The sequence below is a fragment of the Nyctibius grandis genome, chromosome 30 (assembly GCF_013368605.1).
Source record: "Nyctibius grandis isolate bNycGra1 chromosome 30, bNycGra1.pri, whole genome shotgun sequence".
Lineage (NCBI taxonomy): Eukaryota > Metazoa > Chordata > Aves > Nyctibiiformes > Nyctibiidae > Nyctibius > Nyctibius grandis.
In genome coordinates this window covers 5,664,002-5,687,102 of record NC_090687.1, presented here as the reverse complement: position 1 = coordinate 5,687,102, position 23,101 = coordinate 5,664,002, and the positions used below count along the sequence as shown (strand labels likewise).

Genomic DNA, 23,101 nt, shown 5'->3' with positions numbered 1-23,101 from the left:
CCAAATGTGGGGAAACGCGGGCAACGACATGGTTTGGGGAGAACATGGGAAAAGGGGATACAAAGCAGCACATTGTGTGTAAATAAACAGGTGGCCAAGGACACATGCTGGTCTGGTCACTGACAAAGCAGCTTCAAAACAAGTGATTCCCAAATAAATAATGCTGCAGGCCCCACGGGGACAGAGGTTTGTCTGGGGAGGGGAGGCCCGGCCAGGTGCACCAGTGGTCCCGCCAGGAGCATATTTCATCTAAGGAACTGGTTGCGTGTAAATTACCCCAGCAGTGATCTCAGTGGGCAAAGAGGAAGAAGTTCACAGCTGTTTTCCCAGCGATTTTTTATTTAGTTGCAAAATCCTTCTTGAAAAACGGAGTACAGTCCAACGGGGTTCCCTGTCCCTGAGCTGTGAGAGCTTCCCAGCAGCCGCTCTGGAGAACAGGCAGGCAGAGAGACCGCTGAAGAAACCTCCTCCTTGGTCAAAGAACGGTGCAGAAGATGCTCCCGTGGTTGTGGCAGCCCCCATCCACCCTGGTAGTTATGCTGGAAACCCTCTGGCCACCAGCCACCACACAGGAGCCCGGGTCACCTCCTTCGATGTGAGGCCGTGCAGGGGGGTCGATCAGCATGCACTCCACATCAAACCTGGAAAAGGAGAGACAGCCCCGGCGTGGCCGTGAGCAGGGTGGAACGGTGCTTCCAGAGCAGCCTTAGAAACGCTCCCCTGAGGTTCACCCTTGAGGAGGAAAGGGGCAGAGCAGTGCTGGCAAGCGGCACAACACATGACACTTGTTCCAAAACCACAGAAATGGTTGGAAAATTGAGACAAAACATATCGCTTTACTGCAAAAACTGATTTCTGTGATTTCACAGTCAACACCTCCAAGTGATGGGGCAAGAGCCTGCAGAGGGAGAGTCAGTGCTGGGACCTCCCAAGAATTGCTTAAAGGGGCCCAGATTTGAAAACCTAATGGAGGAATACTGGGGCTAAGGACACTGGAGGAGGTGCTGAGTCCTCCCTAGTGCACTTGCCTTCCATGCTATGGGCGTCTGCAGGACCAGGTGAGACCATCATCAGCCTGGGAGACCCCATGGCCTAACCGTCCTCCAGTAATGCAAGTCTTCCAGTGTGTCCTCTTCCCACACCCTGGACCAAGATTTGTGACCCAGAGAGAAGAGTCAAGGTCAAATTTCTAGCTAAAAAGAACAATCCACTGAATATCCAGCCCTTGTATGAGTGATGGGGCTCCAGCTTTCCCTCCTGAGGCATCTGCTGCAGAGTCCTGGTCTAGAGTGGCCTGTTTTGAACAAAGCCTATGATGATGAGAGTCACTGAGATCTGGGTGACAGCAGCTAAGGAGAGCTTTGCAACACCCGTTAGAGGTCTGCAGCTACAGCAGTACCTCCAAAGACCACCAGAAGACACATTGCCACGCTGGCACAAAGACCAGGGTAACTAAATCATGGTTTAGTAAAAGCAAGCCCCAAAGCAGGCCCTAAGAGGCCTGCTCTGTGTAACCCTTAGACAGAATCAACTTTACTTTCAGCAATTTTCCTTCCAGCTCTAACAACGGGATGTTCTGAAGCTCACGGCATGTTTTGAAGACAAGGTCTGCTGCTGGGACTGACAACACTTATAGTCGTCGCTGACTCTTGCTTGCGCTTAGTCTTAGAGAATCCAAGGGGTAAATCCCTCACTAATTACAAAGAAGGGCCAGAGATAAACAAGGCTGTGAACAACATCTCTGCACTGTCCTAACCGACTTGATTCACAGCTCTGGCTGCAGGAGTAGAGGTGAATCCTGTAGGAACCAGAACAGGATCTTCTCTTGGAATAGGTTTCTTGGAATAGGCGGGCTTCACTCGGAATTGTATGAATATTCATTTTTCTACAATGTATATAACGAGTGTGCTTTTGTCCCTGGGGGTGCATGCCAGGAGAAGAGATCCCCCGTGCACCCAGTGCTGCAATGAACCCATGTCAGCTTTCTAAACTGTCATTGGGGTCAGAGAGTTTTCTTGGGTACCATTTTCCGCTAACATCCCTGTGCTCACAGACATCGTGAAGGCCCACACTGGCGTGTCAAGGAATAACCCAAGCCCCTCACTTGGCTTTAGAGGTATCCCATGAGGAACCTCTTTGCTCTGCTTGACCTGCAGTCCTCACCAGCAACGGTTCTCCATGCACGTGGAGTTGGTGCCGTGGGTCAGCAGGCGTGGGAAGCTGGGAGGAGGAGCTGCAAAGCAGAGCCCTCCAAGCTCGCACTGCACCCCATGGTGCCAGGGGCCTCACCTTTTCCTGAAGGTGAGCAGCACGTTGTTTTGGATGATGCAATCCTCTGCGTCTGACATCGGTCGCAAAATGGATTTCTTGGATCTCCCTTGGAAGATGAGGTTTTCCTGAACCAGGCCTTTGGCTTCATCAAAGACAGCAATCCCATAGTCACGAAAGGACTGGATCCTGTTCTTGGTCACCTGCAAAATAAGCTTTAGACAGGATGGCCCCAGCAGAAGGACATTGTTCATAGGGCTTTTCCATCAACACAAAGCCAAATCCCAAAGCTCTCCCGCAGGCTCCCTGACAGTTTGGGAGCATACCAAGAGTTCAGGCTGGATGTGCCGTAGCCATGCACACACAAGCCCTCCCAAAGCCTTCCACACGTTAGTGGTGGCCCCAGATGGCAGCTCACTTGCTGTCAATGCCAGATGCCACATGTTTCACTGCAGCTGGTAACCAACCCCGTGGTGAAACACAAGCACAGATGCTGCTGAACATGAACCTGCCGCTGCTCCTTGCCCTCCAGGGCAATAATAAGCATGGACCCAGCAATGCTGAGGCTAGGGGAGACCTCACCTCCTCCCCCTGGGCCCTACAGAGCACTTCTAAACCTCTCTTGATAGATGTTAGGACGTGACACACTTCAAACCCACTAGGGATGGAAATGTCACGTTCTTCTGAGCAGTGCACTCTAGTTTTGCACTGCTGGCCCTATTAAAAACAAATGCTTACTTAATTCCCACCTACATCTTCCCTCAATTTCTGCCAACTTCCCCCCAGCCTATGCCCAGTGACTGCCCATGAAAAACCTGGAGTTAAGGAGCGCTGGTGGAAGGGAGCTCTGGAGCAGGACTGTCTACAGCACCAGATCAGGGCAGCCCTGGCTTCGTCCTTCACCTCCAAGGATGGTGACCCCACACCTCTGCGACCTGTCCCAGGGCTGCACCACTCTCCAAGGCAAGAGACCCCCAGTCTCGCATGTGGACCTCCCATGGTTCAGGAACCACCACAACTTGTGCTCTTGAGCCTTGTACTGCCTGGCACTGCTGAGAAGGGCTGGGCTCTGACTGCCACGTAGGCAGCTGTGGGCTGCTGTTAGCTCCCCCTTGGCCTCCTCTTTGCCAGACTAACCAAGCCCAGCTCCCTCTGCCTCGTCTCATCAGTCCTGTGTCCTGGCACTTGCCCATCCTGGTAGCTCTGCACTGGACCCTCTCCCTTTTCTCCACCTCCCTCTTGACCTTAAGGTCTCAAACTGGACACAACATTTCAGATGCAGCCTCCCGATGGCAAAGGAGATGGGTGACAACTTCCCTCAATCAGCTGGAGACATTTGTAACGTCGCCTGGAAATTACACCCCCTCCAATCACAGGGTGGAGGACGCGATCCTGATTGTCCGCTCCTCCTGCTCGCAATGCCAGGGCAGTCACAGAATCACAGAATGTTGGGATTGGAAGGGACCTCGAAAGATCATCTAGTCCAATCCCCCTGACGGAGCAGGATTACCCAGACCATATCACACAGGAACGCGTCCAGGCGGGTTTTGAATGTCTCCAGAGAAGGAGACTCCACAACCTCTCTGGGCAGCCTGTGCCAGTGTTCGGTCACCCTCACCATAAAGAAGTTTTTCCTCATATTTATGTGGAACCTCCTGTGTTCCAGCTTGCACCCATTGCCCCTTGTCCTGTCAAGGGATGTCACTGAGAAGAGCCTGGCTCCATCCTCTTGACACTTGCCCTTTACATATTTATAAACATTAACGAGGTCACCCCTCAGTCTCCTCTTCTCCAAGCTAAAGAGACCCAGCTCCCTCAGCCTCTCCTCATAAGGGAGATGTTCCACTCCCTCAATCATCTTCGTGGCTCTGCGCTGGACTCTCTCTAGCAGTTCCCTGTCCTTCTTGAACTGAGGGGCCCAGAACTGGACACAATATTCCAGATGTGGCCTCACCAGGGCAGAGTAGAGGGGGAGGAGAACCTCTCTCGACCTGCTGACCACACCCCTTCTAATCCACCCCAGGATGCCACTGGCCTTCTTGGCCACAAGGGCACACTGCTGGCTCATGGTCATCCTGTTGTCCACTAGGACCCCCAGGTCCCTTTCCCCTGCGCTGCTCTCCAACAGGTCTGTCCCCAACTTGTACTGGTACATGGGGTTGTTCTTGCCCAGATGCAGTCCCTCCTGTCCTGCTTGCCAGCCGGGGGCCTGCTGGCTCCCCCTCGCCCGGGGAGGGAGGGCAGCAGCAGCAGCAGGCTCTGGGGGACGCACGAGTCGGTGCCCCGCCAGCTCTCCGCAAGACCCACCTTCATGTCCGCTGCCCGGAGCAGCCGAAGGCCGCACCTGCGGTTGCCGACGATGTCGTTCTCCGCGATGACGCCCTCTCCCTTGGAGACGACGCCATGGCTGCTGTTCTCGTAGATGCCGTTGCCGCGCAGCTCCACCTGGCACTCGGCCTCCACCAGCACTCCGCCGCGGCCGTTGCGGGCGATGCGGTTTTTGGCGATGCGCGTCAGCCGGCTGCTCTGCGCCACCGCCACGCCGCCCGCGCCGTTGGCCTGGATCACGTTGGCGACGACGTTGAGCGCTTCGCTGCTCTTGACGTGCAACCCGGCAGCTGCCGACCAGGAAGAAGAGCTATCGCTTAGGAGATCGCGGCATCAGCCGTGACGAACACCAACGGATTTCTGTTATTTCTCAAAGCTCCTCAGTTTCTTGTGTCACAATATGACTTTCTGGTTGGGAGCTTAATCATAGAATCCTAGAATATCAGGGGTTGGAAGGGACCTCTGGAGATCATCGAGTCCAACCACCTGCCAGAGCAGGACCGATCTAGGGCAGGTCACACAGGAGCACATCCACACGGGGCTTGAAAGTCTCCAGAGAAGGAGACTCCACAACCTCTCTGGGGAGCCTGTTCCAGTGCTCTGTCACCCTTACAGTAAAGAAGTTCTTCCTCATGTTGAGGTTGACCTTCCTGTGTTCTAGCTTGCATCCATTGCCCCTTGTCCTATCGCAGGGCACAAGTGAAAAGAGGTTGCCCCTTTCCTCTTGACACCCAGCCCTCATCTATTTATACACATTAATCAGATCCCCTCTCAGTCTTCTCTTCTCCAGACTAAAAAGCCCCAGGTCTCTCAACCTTTCCTCCTAAGGCAGGTGTTCCAGTCCCTTCATCATCCTTAAGGACAAAAACCCACCACAGTCAGGTCTCGGCCCACCGTTTCTCCAGGTTGCTCCTGGCCTGATGGCAGCTGAGGAAGACTGTGGCAGACCCCAGCGCTGGTGGGCCAGGACAACACACCGTTCTGCACGTCCACCCCTTCTGGAGCCCGGGAAGAGCCCCGGGCCCCAAGCTCACCTCCATTGTGGTTGATGCTGTTCAACTCCACCAGTGCCACACTGATGGGACGCCGGGCAGCCGGGTACTCCTCCTCGCTGTCAGGGTCGTTCTCCCCGCCAGCACCATCCCTCTCCTCCTGGAAGCTCTCGCTGGCCCCCTGGCCAGGGGGGAAGTCACCAGCATTGTCCTTGCGGCAGAACACCGCTACCCCGTAGATGCTGTTGTGGCTGATCTGGTTGTTGATGAGGTGCGGGAGGCTGGAGGACATCATCCACACGCCGCAGCCCTTGTTGCCTGCAGCGTGGGGCGGCATAGCCCACCAACTCAGCAGTGCTTGGAGGACCCTGGCCCTGCCCCGAGGCGGCTGGTAGTCCATGTGTGGTGCAGGTGGGACAGAGGTGACCCTACTCTTTGAGCACACATGAATGCCACCCTGCATGCCAGGGGCTCACAGCCATCCTTTGGCGCTGACGTGGTCCTGCTGCGACGACTCAAGCCCATGAGCTCAGTGCCCACGTTTCCCCACCTCCACCCTCTCCTGGCACTGACCATGCTCTGACCCCAGCTCAGGTCCCCTGGTTTATCTCAGGCAAGCAGGAGGTAAACCCTCACTGCCCTGGGGGTCTGCGGGATGGCCAGGCACAGCCCTGTCCACCAGCTCCATGGGCAGGCGGCTTCACCGCAGAGAGGCAGCCACAGTGCTGGAAGCCCCCTCCTGGGCACCCACCGCAGCTCCCTCCTTGGCACCCACCACCATCCCCTCCTGGGCACCCACCACAGCCCCCTACTTGGCACCCACCACCATCCCCTCCTGGGCATCCACCACAGCTCCCTCCTGGGCACCCACCACCATCCCCTCCTTGGCACCCACCACAGCCCCCTCCAGGGCACCCACCGCAGCCCCCTCCAGGGCACCCACCGCAGCCCCCTCCAGGGCACCCACCACCATCCCCTCCAGGGCACCCACCGCAGCTCCAGAGCGCACTGGAAGTAGGGGACAGCCTGGCATGCCCAAGAGGATGGGGGGACAGGAGAGAAGGTGGGGATCGTCCTCCACCCGAGCTTGCTTCCTACCGTAGATGGCGTTCCCTTCGATGAGGCCCTTCCCGCGCTCGCCCACCACCACGCCGTCCGAGTAGCCGCAGGAGATGAGGTTGTTCCTGAGGACGGGGTCACCCCCGTGGCGGATGTCCGCCCCACCCCACTGGTTCTCGCAGATGACGTTCCCTAGGGCCAGGCAGGGAGGACGAGGTGACCACACGAGCCTCCTGCCCACAGAAGAGCACGGAGACTTGGCAAGCTGAGTGCTGGCCCCACCACAAAGCTCCCATTGCTTGGGGAGCACAAGCCTCAGGGGCTTCCAGTTCCCCCAGCAAAGCTGGACACCGGTCATTAGCAGTTCCAGTAACCACCACCTCCCTGTCCTCCGAGGTGTAGGGCAGAGTGGAAAACCACTGTGACAGCAGGAAAATGTCATTGACACCTTTAGCTTATAAACTGGATGGCACAGGAGGGAAAAAATGCTCTGGAGCACAGTTCCATGTCCCAGCTGGGCCAGAGACGAAGGGAACAATAACTTGGAGGACACGCTACAGAAAGATATACTTCCTCCATCAAGGGCAAGAAATGTCAACTAGGAAACGCAAACCAGGGGATTATTGCACCTAAAGTCACCGAAGAACCGTAACAAGATACATTTTGAAATCAAACAAACAGAGCTTAAAGAGAGAGATGGTCTGGGCACAACAGCACCATTCTCATTCCCATACCTGTGATGTGGCCTCTCCCGTTCTCATTCACCGCTATTCCAGCAGCCAGTCCCTGGAAAATACGGTTCCCACTGAGGTAGGAGAGGAAAAGAGCGTTACCAGCAGCAGTGTTGGCTGCTCGTGGTTTACACCGATGCCAGCACAGCAGGTCTCTGCACAGGCTGGGTACAGCCCGGCAGTGAGAGCCGGGCACGGGGCAGCCGCAGGGTGAAGGGCAGCGAGAGGGGAGCACAGCGGGGAAGGGACAGGCGAAGCAGGGCAGAGCTACGGACACCTGAACCGTCCCAGGGAGACTGGGAACGACGGCCTGGAGAGCACGCACGGGCCCTGCGATGCCGGAGCAGAGGCATCACCCGCTGTCCCCTGGGCTCCCACCTACCGCCTGTCAGGAGGAACGGAGCCCAGGAGCCCTGAGCCCACCACCAGCTCCTCCTGCACTATGTGACCCCAAACTCGGGCTTGCTGCCGAGGTTCAGAGCGGGACAGCACTCACAGGATCACAGGATCAATGAGGTTGGAAGAGCCCTCAGGGATCATCGAGTCCAACCATTGCCCTGACACCACCATGGCAACCAGACCATGGCACTAAGTGCCATGTCCAGGCTTGTCTTAAACCCCTCCAGAGATGGTGACTCCACCACCTCCCTCGGCAGCCCATTCCAATGTCTAATAACCCTTTCTGTAAAGAAATTCTTCCTGATGTCCAACCTGAACCTCCCCTGGTGAAGCTTGAGGCTGTGTCCTCTTGTCCTATCGCTGGTTGCCTGGGAGAAGAGGCCAACTCCCACTTCACTACAACCTCCCTTCAGGTAGTTGTAGACTGCACTAAAGGTCACCTCTGAGCCTCCTCTTCTCCAGGCTAAACACCCCCAGCTCCCTCAGCCGTTCCTCGTAGGTCAGACCCCACCAAAACCTGTCCCCCAGCCAGGCAGCTGCAGGCAGTGACAGGGGATGGAGCTGGGCTTGCAGCTCTCGGGGATGGGCAAAACATTATTCTGTTTCCAGCTTTGGAAAAGGCACCCAGCAAAGGACATACTCCTACCAAAACCTTCTGCCAGCCCTGCCTCCCCATCACCTCCTTCATGCCAGCAAGCACGGACGGTCACACATCAGTCACGAGGTGCAAGCTGGGTGTCACAGTCACAAACGATGTTGCAGGGCAGTACAGAGTGAAGGATATCTAGTGAATCTCTCCATCTCTAAACCTCACCAGCTCTGCACACAGATCATGAACCTGCAAGAAGTCACTTTCATTAGGAGAGCAGGACTTGAGGCTGAAGCACTGTTAATTATCAACACTTCCAGCACGAATCCTCACATCCTAGCTATGATGCTGATCCAGGGCAACCATTTTCTTCCCTTTGCGGCCCACCCTGCTCTACAGCACTGTGGTAGTCACACGCCTGTCCCTTATCACCCACAGGCACGGCGAGAGGCAGGAAGGGGTGGCAGTACAGACAAGATGCCCCTCACATCTGCAGCCAATACTGTGCTCCAGCTGCGATCTCATTTCTGGGTTCATTGCTACCAGTTGATACCACCAGGCAGAGCTGATGGCATCCACCTGAAGAAAGCCTGCCAGACACCAATACCAACACCTAGACCGAATGGTATTAAACACACACAAGTCAGGAGCTCCAGGTGTTTAAAGCAGAAAGGTGAATTGGAGTAACAATGACTGGAGTTCCAAGGTCCGTTACTCCCTTTCCCACAAAAAGCACCCTGACACGTTCGAGTTGTTCATCTTGAACACTGCCTCTGCCCTCCTCAGATCCAGGGGGAAACCTCAGGTCTGGCACTTGGCAAAGACCTGGGTGCAGCAAGCAGAGAGAGGGAAGTCACAGAAAGTCACTAGCGCACTGTGGTCCTATCTCTGCTCTATGGTGGGGACAGGAAAAAAGAGAATAAAAAGTGTGCACAGTGGGAGAGAAAGACACCAAGGAAGAGAGAAAGAGGTCAGTGCCAGCTAACATACCTCACAGCAGGGTTCCCATTATACAGAATATAAATGCCAGCTTCTTTATTCCCATAGATCTGATTGCTACGGATGATGCCTTTCCCGTTGCCGACGACGACGATGCCCGAGCGAAGGCCACTGTGTATCTTATTGCACTAGAGTTTTATTTTTGCACATGTAGAGAGAGCAAAAGCAAAAGGAAGGAAGGTCACTCATAAAAGTAAGCAAGAGGAGACAGCAACCACAGAGAGAAGCAACGGCGCCCAACCCTGCTGGGGGAAAAGGGCAGAAGGGTAATTAATCCAGCTGCAAAGAATCACTCTTAAACAGTCAAGGCACTTTGCACAGCCTGAATGACCGCTGCCAACAGCCACACAGCTGCTTCTCTCCACAACAGGGGCCAGCATCTCCTGTGAGGACAGGAGTGCAGCAGGACCCTCTAAGCAGGACAGTTGTCCCAGGCTGGTATCTCGCAGCCACAGTTCCGATTTACTACCTCGCTTGCACAAATTCACTCACTACACAGGGGTGTTTATTTGATGGGGGAACATCCCCCTCCCCTCCCCTCTACACACAGCAATTTTAAGACACCATCAAACAGAGCAGGAGGCCATTCGTGTACCATCAGGCAGCACTAACCCTTGGGGTTAGCTGTAGTCTAATTCATCAACAGAAACAGCTCGGAGGGGTACGTACCAGGACAAGGGGGTTGGCTCCCTTACGAATGTCCACTCCAGCCTCACAGTTCGAATGGATGTTGTTGTCTGCAATCAGGCCTCCTGCCGACAGGCGCAGGAATATCCCTGATGCTTTGCAATGGTGGATGTCATTCCTCAGCATGATAACCTGCAGGGAAGAGGAGAACCACCTGTAGTTAGAGGGATGAGGAATTATGCACTCATAATAACCCAGTTTCCTCTAAGCAAATAAGTAGTTAAATATTTAGGCAGCACTAATCTTTAGTATTTTCCAGCCAAACAAAATCATGTCTTAAACCCATGTCTTACGAGTGCTAAGAAACAATCTACAAATGGCCTTTACATATCCCACTTCAATGAGTAACATAGATCAGAAGGTAATTAAATTATACTTCCTTTTATTTGCTCATCCCAGGAAGGTGCTTCATTCAATCTGTCGACTGAACGTGGAGCTCAGCAGGGCTTGACAGCCGCCTGTCTTCACCAGTCACGCCTGGCTGCCCAGGGAGGGAGCCACAGGAGGCAAGAAGCGCAGGCACCCACTCCAGATGGGTCTCACACACCCACCAGACCCTGGTCCAGGCTTGCCCTGCACCGGAGGGTCCTGCCTGTGCAAGGACACTGAGCCCTTGCCAGCTCTGTCATGCTGGCACCTTACCCCCGTCTCACAGCCGAGCATTCCACTGTTTCCCCTTGTCTGATGCTCTGACACCCACCTCTTGACAAGAGCCTCTGTGTTAATTCCTAGCTGAGCAAATTCTCACCGAGAGCAGCAGCTGGGCTGGCCTCATCTCCCTCCCATTTGCTACCAGTTAAAACCAGGCTGCTGAGCGAACTGGAAGCAACCTGAGGGAAATAAAACCAGCATGCAGTCCAAAGTGCTGGGCCTGCCTTTGTGAAAACAGCCCCCGAGCAGCTCACAGGGGCTGAGCAGCTGAGTAGAGCTGTGAGAGGTGCCTCTGCCCCCTCCTGCCACCGCTCTGCGTCCGTGGGGTGGCCTTTGGGAAGGCGCCTCTGGCATGGGTACCCCTCGGAAAGAAAGAAGCCGTCCTCCACGGCCAAGAAGCAAAGTGTTTCTGCAGGGCACAGGCAACAGTCCTGTGGGGACTGCAGATGGGGAGCTGGCACCATCGCAGCAAAGCCCTTTCCCAGAACCGGGTGGAAAAACATTCCCCTTCCTCTCCCTGCACAAAACTTTTATTTGCAGCCTTTTAAAGCAACAGACTGAAAAACGGGCCCAAATCCTGGTCTGCCCCAACCAAATGGTGGGGATGGTCTCGCTCTGGGCAGGTGGCTGGAGAGGAGCCTCCTGAGCCCCCCTGACACCACCAGCACTGGGGATTTTGGTAGCGTGATTCTCCCCCCAGCCCTCGCCGCCACCATCCTGCCTGAAGATGAGCACAGGGACACAAGTGGAGAGCTCTGGGCAGCCGCAGGGTTAGATGATGCTGTGCTGAGGGAAAACCTCAGTTCAGCCTCCAGCACGCGTCCCTGGCCAAAATCCCTCCTTACACCCCACCTCCGCCTGCGGCAGCGACCCACCCCTGCAGGCTCTCCTGAAGCAGCCAGGACTGGCCATGGCGAGGGGCAAGACCAGGAGTTGACACCGCAGCCCCAAGTCCTTGTGTTTGTGGTATGGGCTGTGCTGGGAGCAGCAAAGGTGGTGATAACCAGGGGCACTTTTACAGGGTGAGAGCTTAATGTACAGGTAGAGCGGGCCTGACTACACGACCCCGACATGCCGCTAAGGTAACGCCTCCAATTGCAATCACGACATTACTGCATGCAGAAAGCAGGCAGCTGCAGGTGACCTGCCTTTCGTTTGGGCTGGTTAGCCCAAGCTATTGATAGGAAAGGAGCTGGTGGAGCAGGAGGGAGAGGGAAGAGGGCTCACAGCAGTCTTCACAGCACCTTACTGTTTTGTATACAGCGCACTGCGTAGGTCAGATCCCTGAAGATATTTCCTTCCAGTTTTGCTTGCCCTCGTGAATAAATGAATATTCCTCCCTTCCCGTCCCTGAAAAGGCACTGTCGGATGATGCAGCCTTGCAGAGAGTTGGCCAAAGACTGGGCCTCCTTGTCCTGCTGCAGCTCCTGCTGCAGAGACTTGATCTTAAGGTCCCTCTGAACAGCGTGCAGCCTGTTGCTTTCAAGCCTGCTGTGGGTAAGCGTGTGACTGTGGGCCTGGCCGGGCAGTTTGTACGCAGCGTGAGCATCCTCTTCGTCGTCGCTGCGTACATCACTGTCACTGGAGTTTGACTCGAGGGCTGGGTACTCCTCCTCCTTCGCTGCCCGCAGGTTCTCTCTGGATTCAGTGTCCTCCTGGGCTGAGCCAAGCAGGGCCTGAGCACCCGCAGCAGAAAGGAAGCTGCTTCGTTCTTCCCCTATGACAATCTCGCACGTTCTCACTGGCCCCAGCAGCGATTCCCTGCAGCCGTCCTGCTTGGCTACGGGGCAGCCGGCTGGCTCAGGCTCCCGCGCGGACGCTGTGCAAGACTTGGCCAGCCTGGCCAAGTGCTTGCAGGCCCAGTTATGGTCAGAACTCGGGCAGCCCTCCACAGTTACAGAGGCGTTCTCACTGCCAGTGAACTCACAGTTCTCCAGGACGGAGAGGCCCACGCTGCGGAGGTGGATGCTGGACTGGCTGAAGGTGCAGAACTTCACCTGGCACGTCCCTGGCGCGTGGATCTGCAGCTGTCCGCTCTCAAAGCTGCAGTTGTCGAACTGGACGTAGCCCGAGGCTGTCTAGAGAGTAAACACAAGGTGAGATCGTTGCACAAAGCAAGAAAAAGCAGTCCTGGACGTGCCATGAAGCCCTTCCACAGGAAACAAGCTCACGCTCACAAACGCAATATGCATTCAGGTGTCACAGACGCAAAAAAGCTCACACAGGCACAGATGCAGCACTGCAAGCCGAGGCAGCAAGTATCTTGCAACAAGTGACACCTACTGACTTTCTTCCCTGCTGGCAATGTTTCCTTAACTTCCCTGCCCAGACACAGCTTTGCAGCCTCAGCAAGGCCCAGCAGTCATGCACAGGAGCAGACGGGGCCTAGATGTGCCAAGATCATGGAATGGTTTGGGTTGGAAGAGTAGTAAGTAGAGTGTTTGACTGCCGTCTAAATTATCATTTAAATATAATTTAAATCAGTGTTTCGTTAACCATTCAATTATTGCTTAATTGTAATTTGATTATATATCTGTTTGTTTGTTGCTGTTATTGGTGGTTGCTATAATATTGGTTGTTGCTATGCGATTGATTGTTTCTATTACTGATGCTGCCATACTATTGATACTGCATTATTGATTGCTGATAGTAATGTGCAATAGCCTGATATATATATATTTGCTTTATTAATCAAAGGCAGGCTTGCTAGCGGCAGAGGTTGGTCTCTTCTCCCAAGTAACAAGTGATAGGATGAGAGGAAACGGCCTCAAGTTGCACCAGGGGAGGTTTAGATTGGAGATCAGGAAAAACTTCTTCACCAAAAGGGTTGTCAAGCACTGGCACAGGCTGCCCAGGGCAGTGGTGGCACCACCATCCCTGGAGGGATTTAAAAGATGAGTAGATGTGGTGCTGAGGGCCATGGGTTAGTGGTGGGCTTGGCAGTGTTGGGTTAACGATTGGACTTGATGATCTTAAAGGTCCTTCCCAACCAAAACAATTCTGTGATTCTCTGATTCTATGATTTGTGTGGCATTTGTGGTGATCTGTAATGAAGTAGAGACATTCAGAGGACAAATCCCCCGAGCCCCCGTGCGTTGGGGAGTCCCACAAACCCTCGGTCACGCTCTCCAGACCCACCAGACTGGAGACCCACCTCGGTCGTGACACCTTGGTGGCCTCACCATCCCCACCAGGCCTCACCTTGTAGAGCAGCGAGGTGAAGCGAGCAGGCATAAGGACCACGTTGCAGAGGCGGGCGGTGGGGCAGTGCTGGTCGATGCTGGCCATCAGCACCGCGTCCCCCAGCCTGCCCTGCCCCACAAGCTCCACGGGCACCTTCAGCAGCACCTCGCCCTGCTCCTCGTGCAGGCCAGGCAGCAGCACGAGGCGGTCGTAGGGGCTAGCGGCGGCCAGGGCGGCCCGGAGGCTACCGAACTCACCCCCCGTGCCGACGCAGAGCCGGCGCTGGCCCTTCCTCCTCCGGAAGAGGGAGAGGCAGTTGGAGGAGTCCAGGTCCTGTGTGTTTTTGGTCCAGGTTTTGGAGGCCAGGTAGTGCTGTTTGAAGGCCTCTCTCCAGGAGCGTGGCTCCACGCCGGGCTGGTTGGGCCAGTTGGGGTGTCTGTGCTCGAGGCAGCCCAGGCAGAGCTGCCGCCAGTGCGTTCTGTCCAGGCTGAGGACGAGCTCGCGCCAGGCCCTGCAGACCGAGCTGCAGCGGCCCAGGTCAGGGAGGTGCAGGTAGGATAAGATGAGCTGCCACAGCTCCACAGGCAGGCCGCCGACCTCCATCAGCACCTGCAAGGGACGAACACAGCGTCAGCGGGGAGCCCCGAGAGCTCGTGGGGCACGGGGGTGTGACAACAGTTTGTGTGCCTTAAACAACTTGTCTGACAACTGGCTGGAGGAGGGGATGGGTGCCACAAAGGTCTGCAAGTCTGGCAAGAGATAAGGGCCTTGGGAACAGAACAATACCTTTGATGTGCCTTAATTGTTGTGATTTACAACTCTGACTGGAGGAAGAGGTAAGTTCTGTGGAGGCCGGATGGTACCTTTCCCTTGGGGCCAGCCTACATATGCAACAACTTTGCAAGGCATCAACCACGCTTGTGCAGAGCGGGGTCATACAGCGGACACCACAACTAGGGGGGATCACAACCACCAGACACCCCTTGGGGGACCACCGACTCATTTTGAGAACAATCTAAGACTACAAAGCGCAGGCGTCCCGATTAGCATGGGAAGCGAGCGGAGGGGGGAGACAAGAGGGGTGTTACCACCCTCTCCTATCTCACATGCAGATGACCTGAAGTATTTAGAACCTCTGCTTGGAATGCTGGTGGGCTCCCACCCCCCTCCCCGCCCCAAGGACCCATCCTGCGAGCGATTTATCAGAGGAGCAACTCTACAGACAGCTTACATCGCTGGATCCAAGGGTGGTGATCAATCTTTTCCTCTCTCTCATATTCTCTATACTCTCTCCCTTCTCCCTTTTCCTTTTCTCTCTTTTCTCAGTGCCTTTAGAAACCCAACACACTTACGACCATGCCACTTTCCCTGTATTAATAAATTGTTCTTAATTCCATACCAGTTATTTGGTGTCGTTTCACCTTAATTTACCCCAAGGGATTTATGAACTAGCTGCGACCAGGTCATAACAGGCCCAAAGGCCGTGCAACAAACGAGCACATTCGTCTGCCCCCGGCAGGCCGTGGCATTGCTGAGTGCCCTGCCGCGGTTTCCCCCCGCCACCCTCTATCAGACCTGGGCAGACAGCTGGTCCCCAGCCCGTCTCACCAGTCACCCCAGCAGCTGCATGGAGACCGCCGGGTGAAGGTGAGGCCAAAGCTTCCCAGTGTTACCAGAAAATGGTACCCAAGAAAACTCTCTGACCCCAGTGACAGTTTAGAAAGCCGACATGGGTTCATTGCAGCGCTGGGTGCATGGGGGATCTCTCCTCCTGGCATGCACCCCCAGGGACAAAAGCACACTCGTTATATACATTGTAGAAAAATGAATATTCATACAATTCCGAGTAAAGCCCACCTATTCCAAGAAACCTATTCCAAGAGAAGATCCTGTTCTGGTTCCTACAGGATCCATCTCTGCTCCTGGTGCCAGAGCTGTGAATCAAGTCGGTTAGGACACTGCAGAGATGTTGTTCACAGTCTTGTTTATCTCTGGCCCTTCTTTGTAATTAGTGAGGGATTTACCCCTTGGATTCTCTAAGACTAAGCGCAAGCAAGAGTCAGTGACGACTGTAAGTGTTGTCAGTCCCAGAAGCAGACCCTGTCTTCAAAACATGCCGTGAGCTTCAGAACGTCCCGTTGTTAGAGCTGGAAGGAAAATTGCTGAAAGTAAAGTTGATTCTGTCTAAGGGTTACACAGAGCAGGCCTCTTAGGGCCTGCTTTGGGGCTTGCTTTTAGTAAACCTTCTGGTATCACCACGAGAGCACCTCTCTTGGCAGAGCCAAGGGCAACTGCTCAGCAGCACACGGGCCTCTTCGAGGGGCCGGCGGAGGGTCCCAGCCCCTGCCTCTGCCTCCTCAGAGCCGTTTGGAGCTGGCGGCACAAAGCAAGGCCCTGGGAGCAAGGGGGAACCCTCCAAGCAGAAGAGGGATCGAGAAGATGAAAGCATTTGTGACTGCTGGCAAAACACCGCCAGCAAAGCGGGCACGGCTCGTAACGGACCCCTGACCCCACCCTGGCACGAGGCCGCTGCTGCTGAGGGCGGGCAAGACCATGCCGCTCTGCTCCAGCTCATCCCACCACCTGCCCAGCGTCATTCCCCATGTCCCTCTCTGAGGAACGGTGGCTGCCGATGGCACGATGTCTCTCCTGATTGCAGGACTTCAGCCTCCTCTTCCCACGCTGGGACGCAGCGGCCGGCAAGCCTGCCGATACCCCGCGTGCCTGGCGACCTCCCACCCGTCTCCACAAAGCACCGCACAAGGAGCTTCCCTAAACGGGGAGGCAGTTCACTAACTTTACCACTTGGTGTTTGAGAGTACAGGTGTTATTATCACATCCAGAACAAACAACAGTGCAAAACGGGGAGCTCCACTATCCACCAGCACTCCCACCGAAGCACAACGCCTGGGTACCCAGTGGGGGATGCCACGCTTCAGCTTCGCTGGAAGAGACGCAGATCCCACGCAGCCTGCGGGGAAGGGAGGTTTGGTGAAAGCAGGGCCGTGTCCCTCATGACTCGGCAGCTCTGAGACTCTCCAGCGTGGGCACTGCGATGCTGTGGAAACCAGACACTGGGAGAGGGAGAGTTTGGAGGAGAACTTGGGGGGGAAGACTTAGCCTCACACCCTTTCAAGCAAGAAAACAGCTCAGCATTTTCTCTTTGCTGTTCCTCTCCCTTTTGCAGGCTTATCGTTACGGGCTAAAGCCTTACCATTAAACTTTGTGGTAGCAATACAAACACTACAATAAAAATGAGCCGTTGTTATTCGCTACCAAACTACTAAAATTAATCAAACCCCACAACAACAACAACAAAAAAACAACAATAAAACTGCGCGCTCCATCTTCCAGCGCCTCCCGAGCGAGAGGCGATACCGACATCAAGCCCAGCTCGATCCCAGAGGGTGCTGCCTTTCTCAAAGGACACCGAGGCCTCGCTGATGGCTCCACACCAGCCTCGCAGCCACTGGGGACCGAGTGCCCCGGTCCCCACGAGCCTCAGTGCCCGCAGGCGGCGGGGGATCACCCCGGTGCTCCCCTGCCGTGGGAAAACGCCCGCGCTCCTCTGCTCGGGACCACCCCTCCGAGACGACGGACCTGCTCCTGGAGCAGCTTCTCGCGTCCCTATGAGCGAGGCCGCGGGGTCGGCACAAACCCGGGGCACTGCGGGCAGCTGGAGAAAGGGGAAACCGGGACGGCCCGCGCCGCCGCCGCTCGGGACCCCCCGCCGCAGCCTGCCCTGCCCTGCCCGGCCCGCCTCGCCGCCCCCACCCGGCGCTCACCTCCGCCCCGCTCCACCCGCCGCAGCGGGACCCGCCGCGCCCCGCGCCGGGCCGGGGCGGCACGCCGGGGGGCGGGGCTATAGGGGGGGCGTGGCGCCCCGCGCCGCTCGCTGGTTGGCTGAGGCGGGGGGGCGGTGCCGCCGCGCCCCTTTCCCGCATCACGTGACGGGGGGGCGCCGGTGTCCTCCGTCCTGCCCCCTGCCAGCGTCACGCCGTGCGTCCGGCGGCGCGGTTGCGTCACTCGCCGGCGCGCGCACGGCGGAGGCCGCGGGGCCGGGCTGTCGGCGGAGGGTTCCGGTCGCCTCCCGCCCCGCCGCCGCTATGGCAGCGGCAGCAGGTGAGTCCCGAAGCGCGGCCCCCCCCCCGCCCCCCTGCCCGGCTTGGCTCGGCGGGGCCCGGCCCGGCCCGACTTGGCGCGGCGCGGGGCCGCGCAGGCGCGCCGGGGCGGGCGCGGGCGGTTCCGCCGGGAGCGGACCGCCGCCCCGCGCTCCGCTGCCGGCCTGACCTTGAGCGCGGCCCGCTGGCGCCGAAGGCCGGCGGGGAGCGGGGCCCCGGCCCGGAGCGCCCCGCGCTGCTGTCCGCCGCGCCGCCCGCGCGGGGGGGGGGCGGGTGTTGCCTCCTGCCGTCCCGGCGCGGCCTCCCCGGTTGCGCCTTTGCCGCGCTCCTGACCCCTGCCCGCCCGTTTGCTTTCAGGTCGCCTGATGCCGAGTCCCGGAGGGGTTGCGATCGCTCCCGAGAGTCCCCGGCACAGCGGCGCCGCGGCCGGGCGGCCCAGTCATCGCCGCCGGGAGCAGTGAGGTCTCGGCGGGAGCGGAGCGGCGGGTTGGCCCGGGCAGCTGCACCGCGGGAGGCCCCGCCCGGGCCGAGGTTGCGGTGAGCCTGGAAGCGTGCTCCGGTAAGCGCTCGGTGCTTCCCGCGGGCTGGCGGGCCCCGGGTCGGTGATCGGTGTGCGTGACAGCGGTGGGTGATCCGCTGGAGACACGGATGAATCCGTAAAGCGGCGTTAACGGATGCGGCAGCGTGTCTGCAGGATTTGGTGGGTTTGTCGTGGTGAATATTTCTCATAGTTGATGACAAAAGAGTGTGAGTTTGGAGTGTTGCTTTGATTTGATGGTTGAGCGAGCGTTCAGCTCCCAGAGTAGTCTTAAATTGTGGCTGGGCTGGGCAGCACCCTCGTTCCACGGGAGTCAGGATGACGAGAAACACTGCGATCTCTGAGATATAATGCAATATCAGATAACAAACATCCCTTCCTTTATTCTTTCCCTTGTGTTTTCCTGCCCTAGTGGGTCGCACGCCAGCATGTTGAAGGCCGCGGTTGTTCAGGCAGGTGAATGGGTTGAAATCCTTCTGTAGAAGCACTAGGTGTGCGTACCACGAGATGGTGACAGTGGCAGGCACCTGACCTTGGAGGAGGGAACGTGATGGCAGAAAGGATTGCGTGTGCCCCCTTGGTCAGAGCACTCTGAAATCGCTTTCTGGGTTGAGGGGAACTTGTGTGTGTCAGTGGAACGTTGCAGAAGCCTCAGGGGGGTGGGTGTATAGGCAATGCCATTGACACAAAACTTCTACGCTTTTTTTGAGAAGTGTTTTATGCTAAATTCTAACCAAGTAGCTGCTGTGCTTTAGTGCCTGTGTTACAGAATATTACAGAATCATTCAGGTTGGAAGAGCCCTCTGGGATCATCAAGTCCAACCATTGCCCTGACACCACCATGTCAACTAGACCAGGGCACTAAGTGCCACGTCCAGGCTTTTCTTAAACCCCTCCAGAGATGGTGACTCCACCACCTCCCTGGGCAGCCCCTTCCAATGGCTAATGACCCTTGCTGAGAAGAAATGCTTCCTAATGTCCAACCTGAACCTCCCCTGGCGAAGCTTGAGGCTGTGTCCTCTTGTCCTATCGCTAGTTGCCTGGGAGAAGAGGCCAACTCCCACTTCACTACAACCTCCCTTCAGGTAGTTGTAGACTGCACTAAGGTCACCTCGGAGCCTCCTCTTCTCCAGGCTAAACACCCCCAGCTCCCTCAGCTGTTCCTCGTAGGTCAGACCCTCCAGACCCTTCACCAGCTTGGTCACCCTCCTGTGCACTCGCTCCAACACCTCAACATCTCTCTTGAAGTGTATGGGGTTGTTGTGGCCCAAGTGTAGGACCCGGCACTGACTTGAGTAGAAAACAATGCAACGTCTGTCAGATCTGGCATTTGCTGCTTTTCTCCTTCCAACTTCACGGGCTTCCCTCGGGTGTGAGATACCAGGTGTTGCTTGAATGATCCACTAGTGTGAAAAAATCTGCAGTGTCACCTGCAGCTCTGCTCACGTTCGTTCTTTTCTTCTTTTGACGTAGGGAAGGAGAACTGAGATATACTACGGTAAGAAAACCAGTATGATGGATTCAGAAGGTTCTGCCCCAACGACTTCAGAGGAGTGTCTGAGCAATGACGTAACGGCTACCTCTGGTAAACATTATCTTTGTGGCTACTGTGCAGCCTTCACCAATATAGCAGTCACTTTCCCCATCCAGAAGGTCCTCTTTCGGCAGCAGTTGTACGGTTTGAAGACGAAGGACGCAGTGCATCAGCTGCAGAAGGATGGAATTCGAAACCTCTACCGTGGCATCCTTCCGCCGTTGATGCAGAAAACGACGACGCTGGCGCTGATGTTCGGCTTGTACGAAGATTTCTCCTCCCTGCTCCACAGCCACACGAGTGCTCCTGAACTTCTCACTCGCAGCATGGCAGCAGTGCTCGCGGGGACCACAGAAGCTGTCCTTACACCTTTCGAGCGAGTTCAGACTTTGCTTCAGGACTACAAACACCACGATAAATTTACAAACACTTACCAGGCTTTCAAGGTACTGAAAGTCTATGGGATGAGAGAATATTATCGGGGATTGGTGCCTATTCTGCTCCGAAATGGACCCAGTAACGCACTCTTCTTTGGCCTACGGGGACCCATCAAACAGTGTCTGCCTGAAGCAACTTCTTCCAGCACTCATTTGATCAATGACTTTATCTGTGGAGGGCTGTTGGGTGCCATGCTGGGGTTCTTGTTTTTCCCGGTGAATGTTGTAAAAACTCGAATGCAAGCTCAGATTGGTGGTGAATTTCAGTCCTTCCCAAAAGTTTTTGTGAAGATCTGGCTGGAACGTGATAGAAAACTGATCCACCTTTTCAGAGGAGCCCATCTGAATTACCATCGTTCTCTCCTGTCCTGGGGCATCATCAATGCAACCTATGAATTCTTGCTGAAGCTGTTGTGAAAACCACTATCTTCCAGCTGTTCATTTGGGTATTAGCACACGTGGTGTCACTTACTCCCAGGGAACAGTGCCTGCATAGTGTGAAAGGCAATTAGTGTTGGCCTTCAATATTTATGGAGTGAATGGTGATGCATCTAAACCTTGGTGCAATTAAGATTAACTTTAAACTATTTATTTGCTGGCAGGTGAGTTTACCCATAATGGAGCTACTAGACAAATACAAGGGGTTTTTTTTAAAAAAAAAAAAGACCTATATTAGTCCAGCTGCTTATTCTGTATCACTCCCAGAATTTCTTAACGCTCCGTGATGGAATGTGCTCCGCTCTCCACATTGTAGAACGTGAAAATCAAGGAGGGGCTGATGAAAATTGATTCCCTTGCCTGATAATCTTCAAAATCTTGATTTAAGAACTGCATTTCCAAATGTTTTAGGGTCCTAAGTACTCCTGATGATATAAAGGTGAAAGGACAGATCCAGATGAGGATGAGTGAAGTTTAGAACTTCAAGCTTAAGCTCAGCCTACGCAAACTCTTCTGCCAGCTGTTTCGATGCGTGGCTTTAAGATGAACATTTCTGGATGTTTGACTTCAGTGTAAGCTGACTCCCGCTGAAAGGGGGATCTCTGTGTCCGTGTGTGTACATGTGTGCCTTCGTGTGGAAAAGGGATAAGCGGAAGGAACAAAATGGCAAATGTACTAAAGCTTTAAAGTGTCCTTCCTTGTTAAAAAAACCTTCTACTTGTAAAGTTTTGTTGGATTTATTTTTTATTTTTTTTTTTGCATTGCTGCTTTTTCTGTTGCTTACAGCTGTGGTGCCAGAAAGAAGATGATTCTTTCCATAATCCTCATTAAATAGTTCAGCTTACCGCAGCTGTGAGGGTAGTGCACAAATACAGCATTTTTCTACTGAGGCATCTTGTCTTTTGCAAATTACTTCTGTTTCATTTGGGCTGTGGAATAGTGGATCACAACAAGATATTTGTAGCCGACACTTGGAGTTGGGCCTGCTTGATGGGTACTCTGACCAGTTCTGTAAGAGAATGGTAGAGCAGCACGGACAAGATGAGGTTTCTGGGTGTTACCCACTTCGGTGGAGGTCTGTAAGTGTAGCAGAGACAGCCAAAGATGGCCTTAGAAGCAGGTAGGTAGGAGAGTGTGTAGCATTTGGAGACGTGTTTAAGGACTTTTGTAGGTGAGTACTGAAAAAGACTTAGAGGAAAATGAAGGATTGTGTGTCTTACAGACTTGGGGGTTGAGAGAGAGAAGCCTTCAGGCCTTAGAGAAAGGGCCAGAAAAGCAGCATAGCCATAAACCAGATAAGGGTCTTAACAAAAAGCATTTGATTCTCTTAGGGAACTTCATTTTATGAAACTATATATACAAAACAAATTATTTTGGCTGATGAGGGGGCAAGAAAGCTTTCAGAAACTGATCTGAATTGGTCTTTTCATAAGTTTTGGAGTGGCTATTATTTTAATTTGAGAATTCCATTTGCTAAACTGATTCTAATCAGTGTGTTATTATCATAGTACAGTCCTTAGCTTCACAGTCAAAAATGGCTAGGCACAAGTGAGTATTCTTGTATCCAAATGTTGTGATTATCTGCATTTAAGTAAAATGTTTACTGAATGTTTGTTACTGGAAAAAATCTGATTTTTACCAGTGTACTGTGTTTTGTAATCACTCCTTGATGGAATAAAAAAAATTTGCATCCTGTTTCTCCGTGGAAGATCTTATGTACTTCTCTGATGTTGGGAAACGTGAAGCACTGGGGGTAAGCAGATCCCCGTAATCAGTGAAGAGAGGGGTCCAGTGAGTTCTACACAAGTTACTGAGATGTGTTTCCAGTCTGGGAAGAGAGCACAGAAGGCGTTGTGATGCTTCAACTAACATGAAAACAGCTCTGCTCCGGCGAGTTTCAAGACTGTTTGCAGCCTTAACAAGCTGCCTGGCTCTAACCAGGCTGCCTCAACTCTGTACTTAATGCAGTTGCAATTTAAGAATAGAAGTGATACTATTAGCATCAGGGAAGAGGAGATCTTCAAGCCCAGCTAGCAGCGTTGCTGTATGTTGTCTTGTGTGCAGGACAGGGTTACTGCAGGTAGTGTGAGGGAGGAAGTGTGTTAGAAGTGGCCTTGGTTATCCTCTTCCCTGATGGGTTAGCACCC

General features: G+C 54.7%; 2 protein-coding genes across 7 annotated transcripts; one reads left to right on the top strand and one right to left on the bottom strand.

The window, feature by feature from the left end:
• Positions 1 to 321: 321 nt before the first annotated feature.
• On the bottom strand, positions 322 to 17,734 carry FBXO10 (F-box protein 10). 2 transcript variants are annotated; one of them, XM_068420166.1, is made up of 11 exons: positions 17,672 to 17,734; positions 13,905 to 14,495; positions 11,948 to 12,781; positions 10,035 to 10,184; positions 9,357 to 9,493; positions 7,382 to 7,452; positions 6,687 to 6,839; positions 5,631 to 5,906; positions 4,576 to 4,886; positions 2,290 to 2,471; positions 322 to 641 (listed from the first exon to the last, which is right to left on the bottom strand). In XM_068420166.1, exons 2-11 carry the CDS (start codon positions 14,487 to 14,489, stop codon positions 476 to 478), a joined length of 2,865 nt encoding a protein of 954 aa, XP_068276267.1. In that variant the 5' UTR covers positions 14,490 to 14,495; positions 17,672 to 17,734; the 3' UTR covers positions 322 to 475. The 2 variants fall into 2 exon arrangements, with proteins under 2 accessions (XP_068276267.1, XP_068276268.1); XM_068420167.1 differs by having other exon boundaries at positions 11,948 to 12,777; positions 14,144 to 14,495.
• A 169-nt stretch (positions 17,735 to 17,903) lies between these two features.
• SLC25A51 (solute carrier family 25 member 51) lies at positions 17,904 to 22,651 on the top strand. 5 transcript variants are annotated; one of them, XM_068420141.1, is made up of 4 exons: positions 17,904 to 18,008; positions 18,365 to 18,566; positions 18,958 to 19,125; positions 20,019 to 22,651. In XM_068420141.1, the coding sequence occupies exons 3-4, from the start codon at positions 19,096 to 19,098 to the stop codon at positions 20,931 to 20,933; spliced, it is 945 nt and encodes a 314-aa protein (XP_068276242.1). In that variant the 5' UTR covers positions 17,904 to 18,008; positions 18,365 to 18,566; positions 18,958 to 19,095; the 3' UTR covers positions 20,934 to 22,651. The 5 variants fall into 5 exon arrangements, with proteins under 5 accessions (XP_068276242.1, XP_068276244.1, XP_068276243.1 ...); XM_068420143.1 differs by lacking the exon at positions 18,958 to 19,125; XM_068420142.1 differs by lacking the exon at positions 17,904 to 18,008 and having other exon boundaries at positions 18,268 to 18,566.
• The last annotated feature ends 450 nt before the right edge of the window (positions 22,652 to 23,101 follow it).

Bases quoted from the DNA above. Each gene is read 5' to 3' on its own strand.
- SLC25A51 (XM_068420141.1), top strand. From the start codon at position 19,096: ATGGCAGAAAGGATTGCGTGTGCCCCCTTG. The intron at 19,126-20,018 runs GTCAGAGCACTC...CTTTTGACGTAG, and splicing joins GGATTGCGTGTGCCCCCTTG to GGAAGGAGAACTGAGATATA.
- FBXO10 (XM_068420166.1), bottom strand. From the start codon at position 14,489: ATGGAGGTCGGCGGCCTGCCTGTGGAGCTGTGGCAGCTCATCTTATCC. The intron at 7,453-9,356 runs GTATGTTAGCTG...CTCCTACCTCAG, and splicing joins AATGGGAACCCTGCTGTGAG to TGGGAACCGTATTTTCCAGG. The intron at 4,887-5,630 runs GTGAGCTTGGGG...CCTGGTCGGCAG, and splicing joins CAGCATCAACCACAATGGAG to CTGCCGGGTTGCACGTCAAG.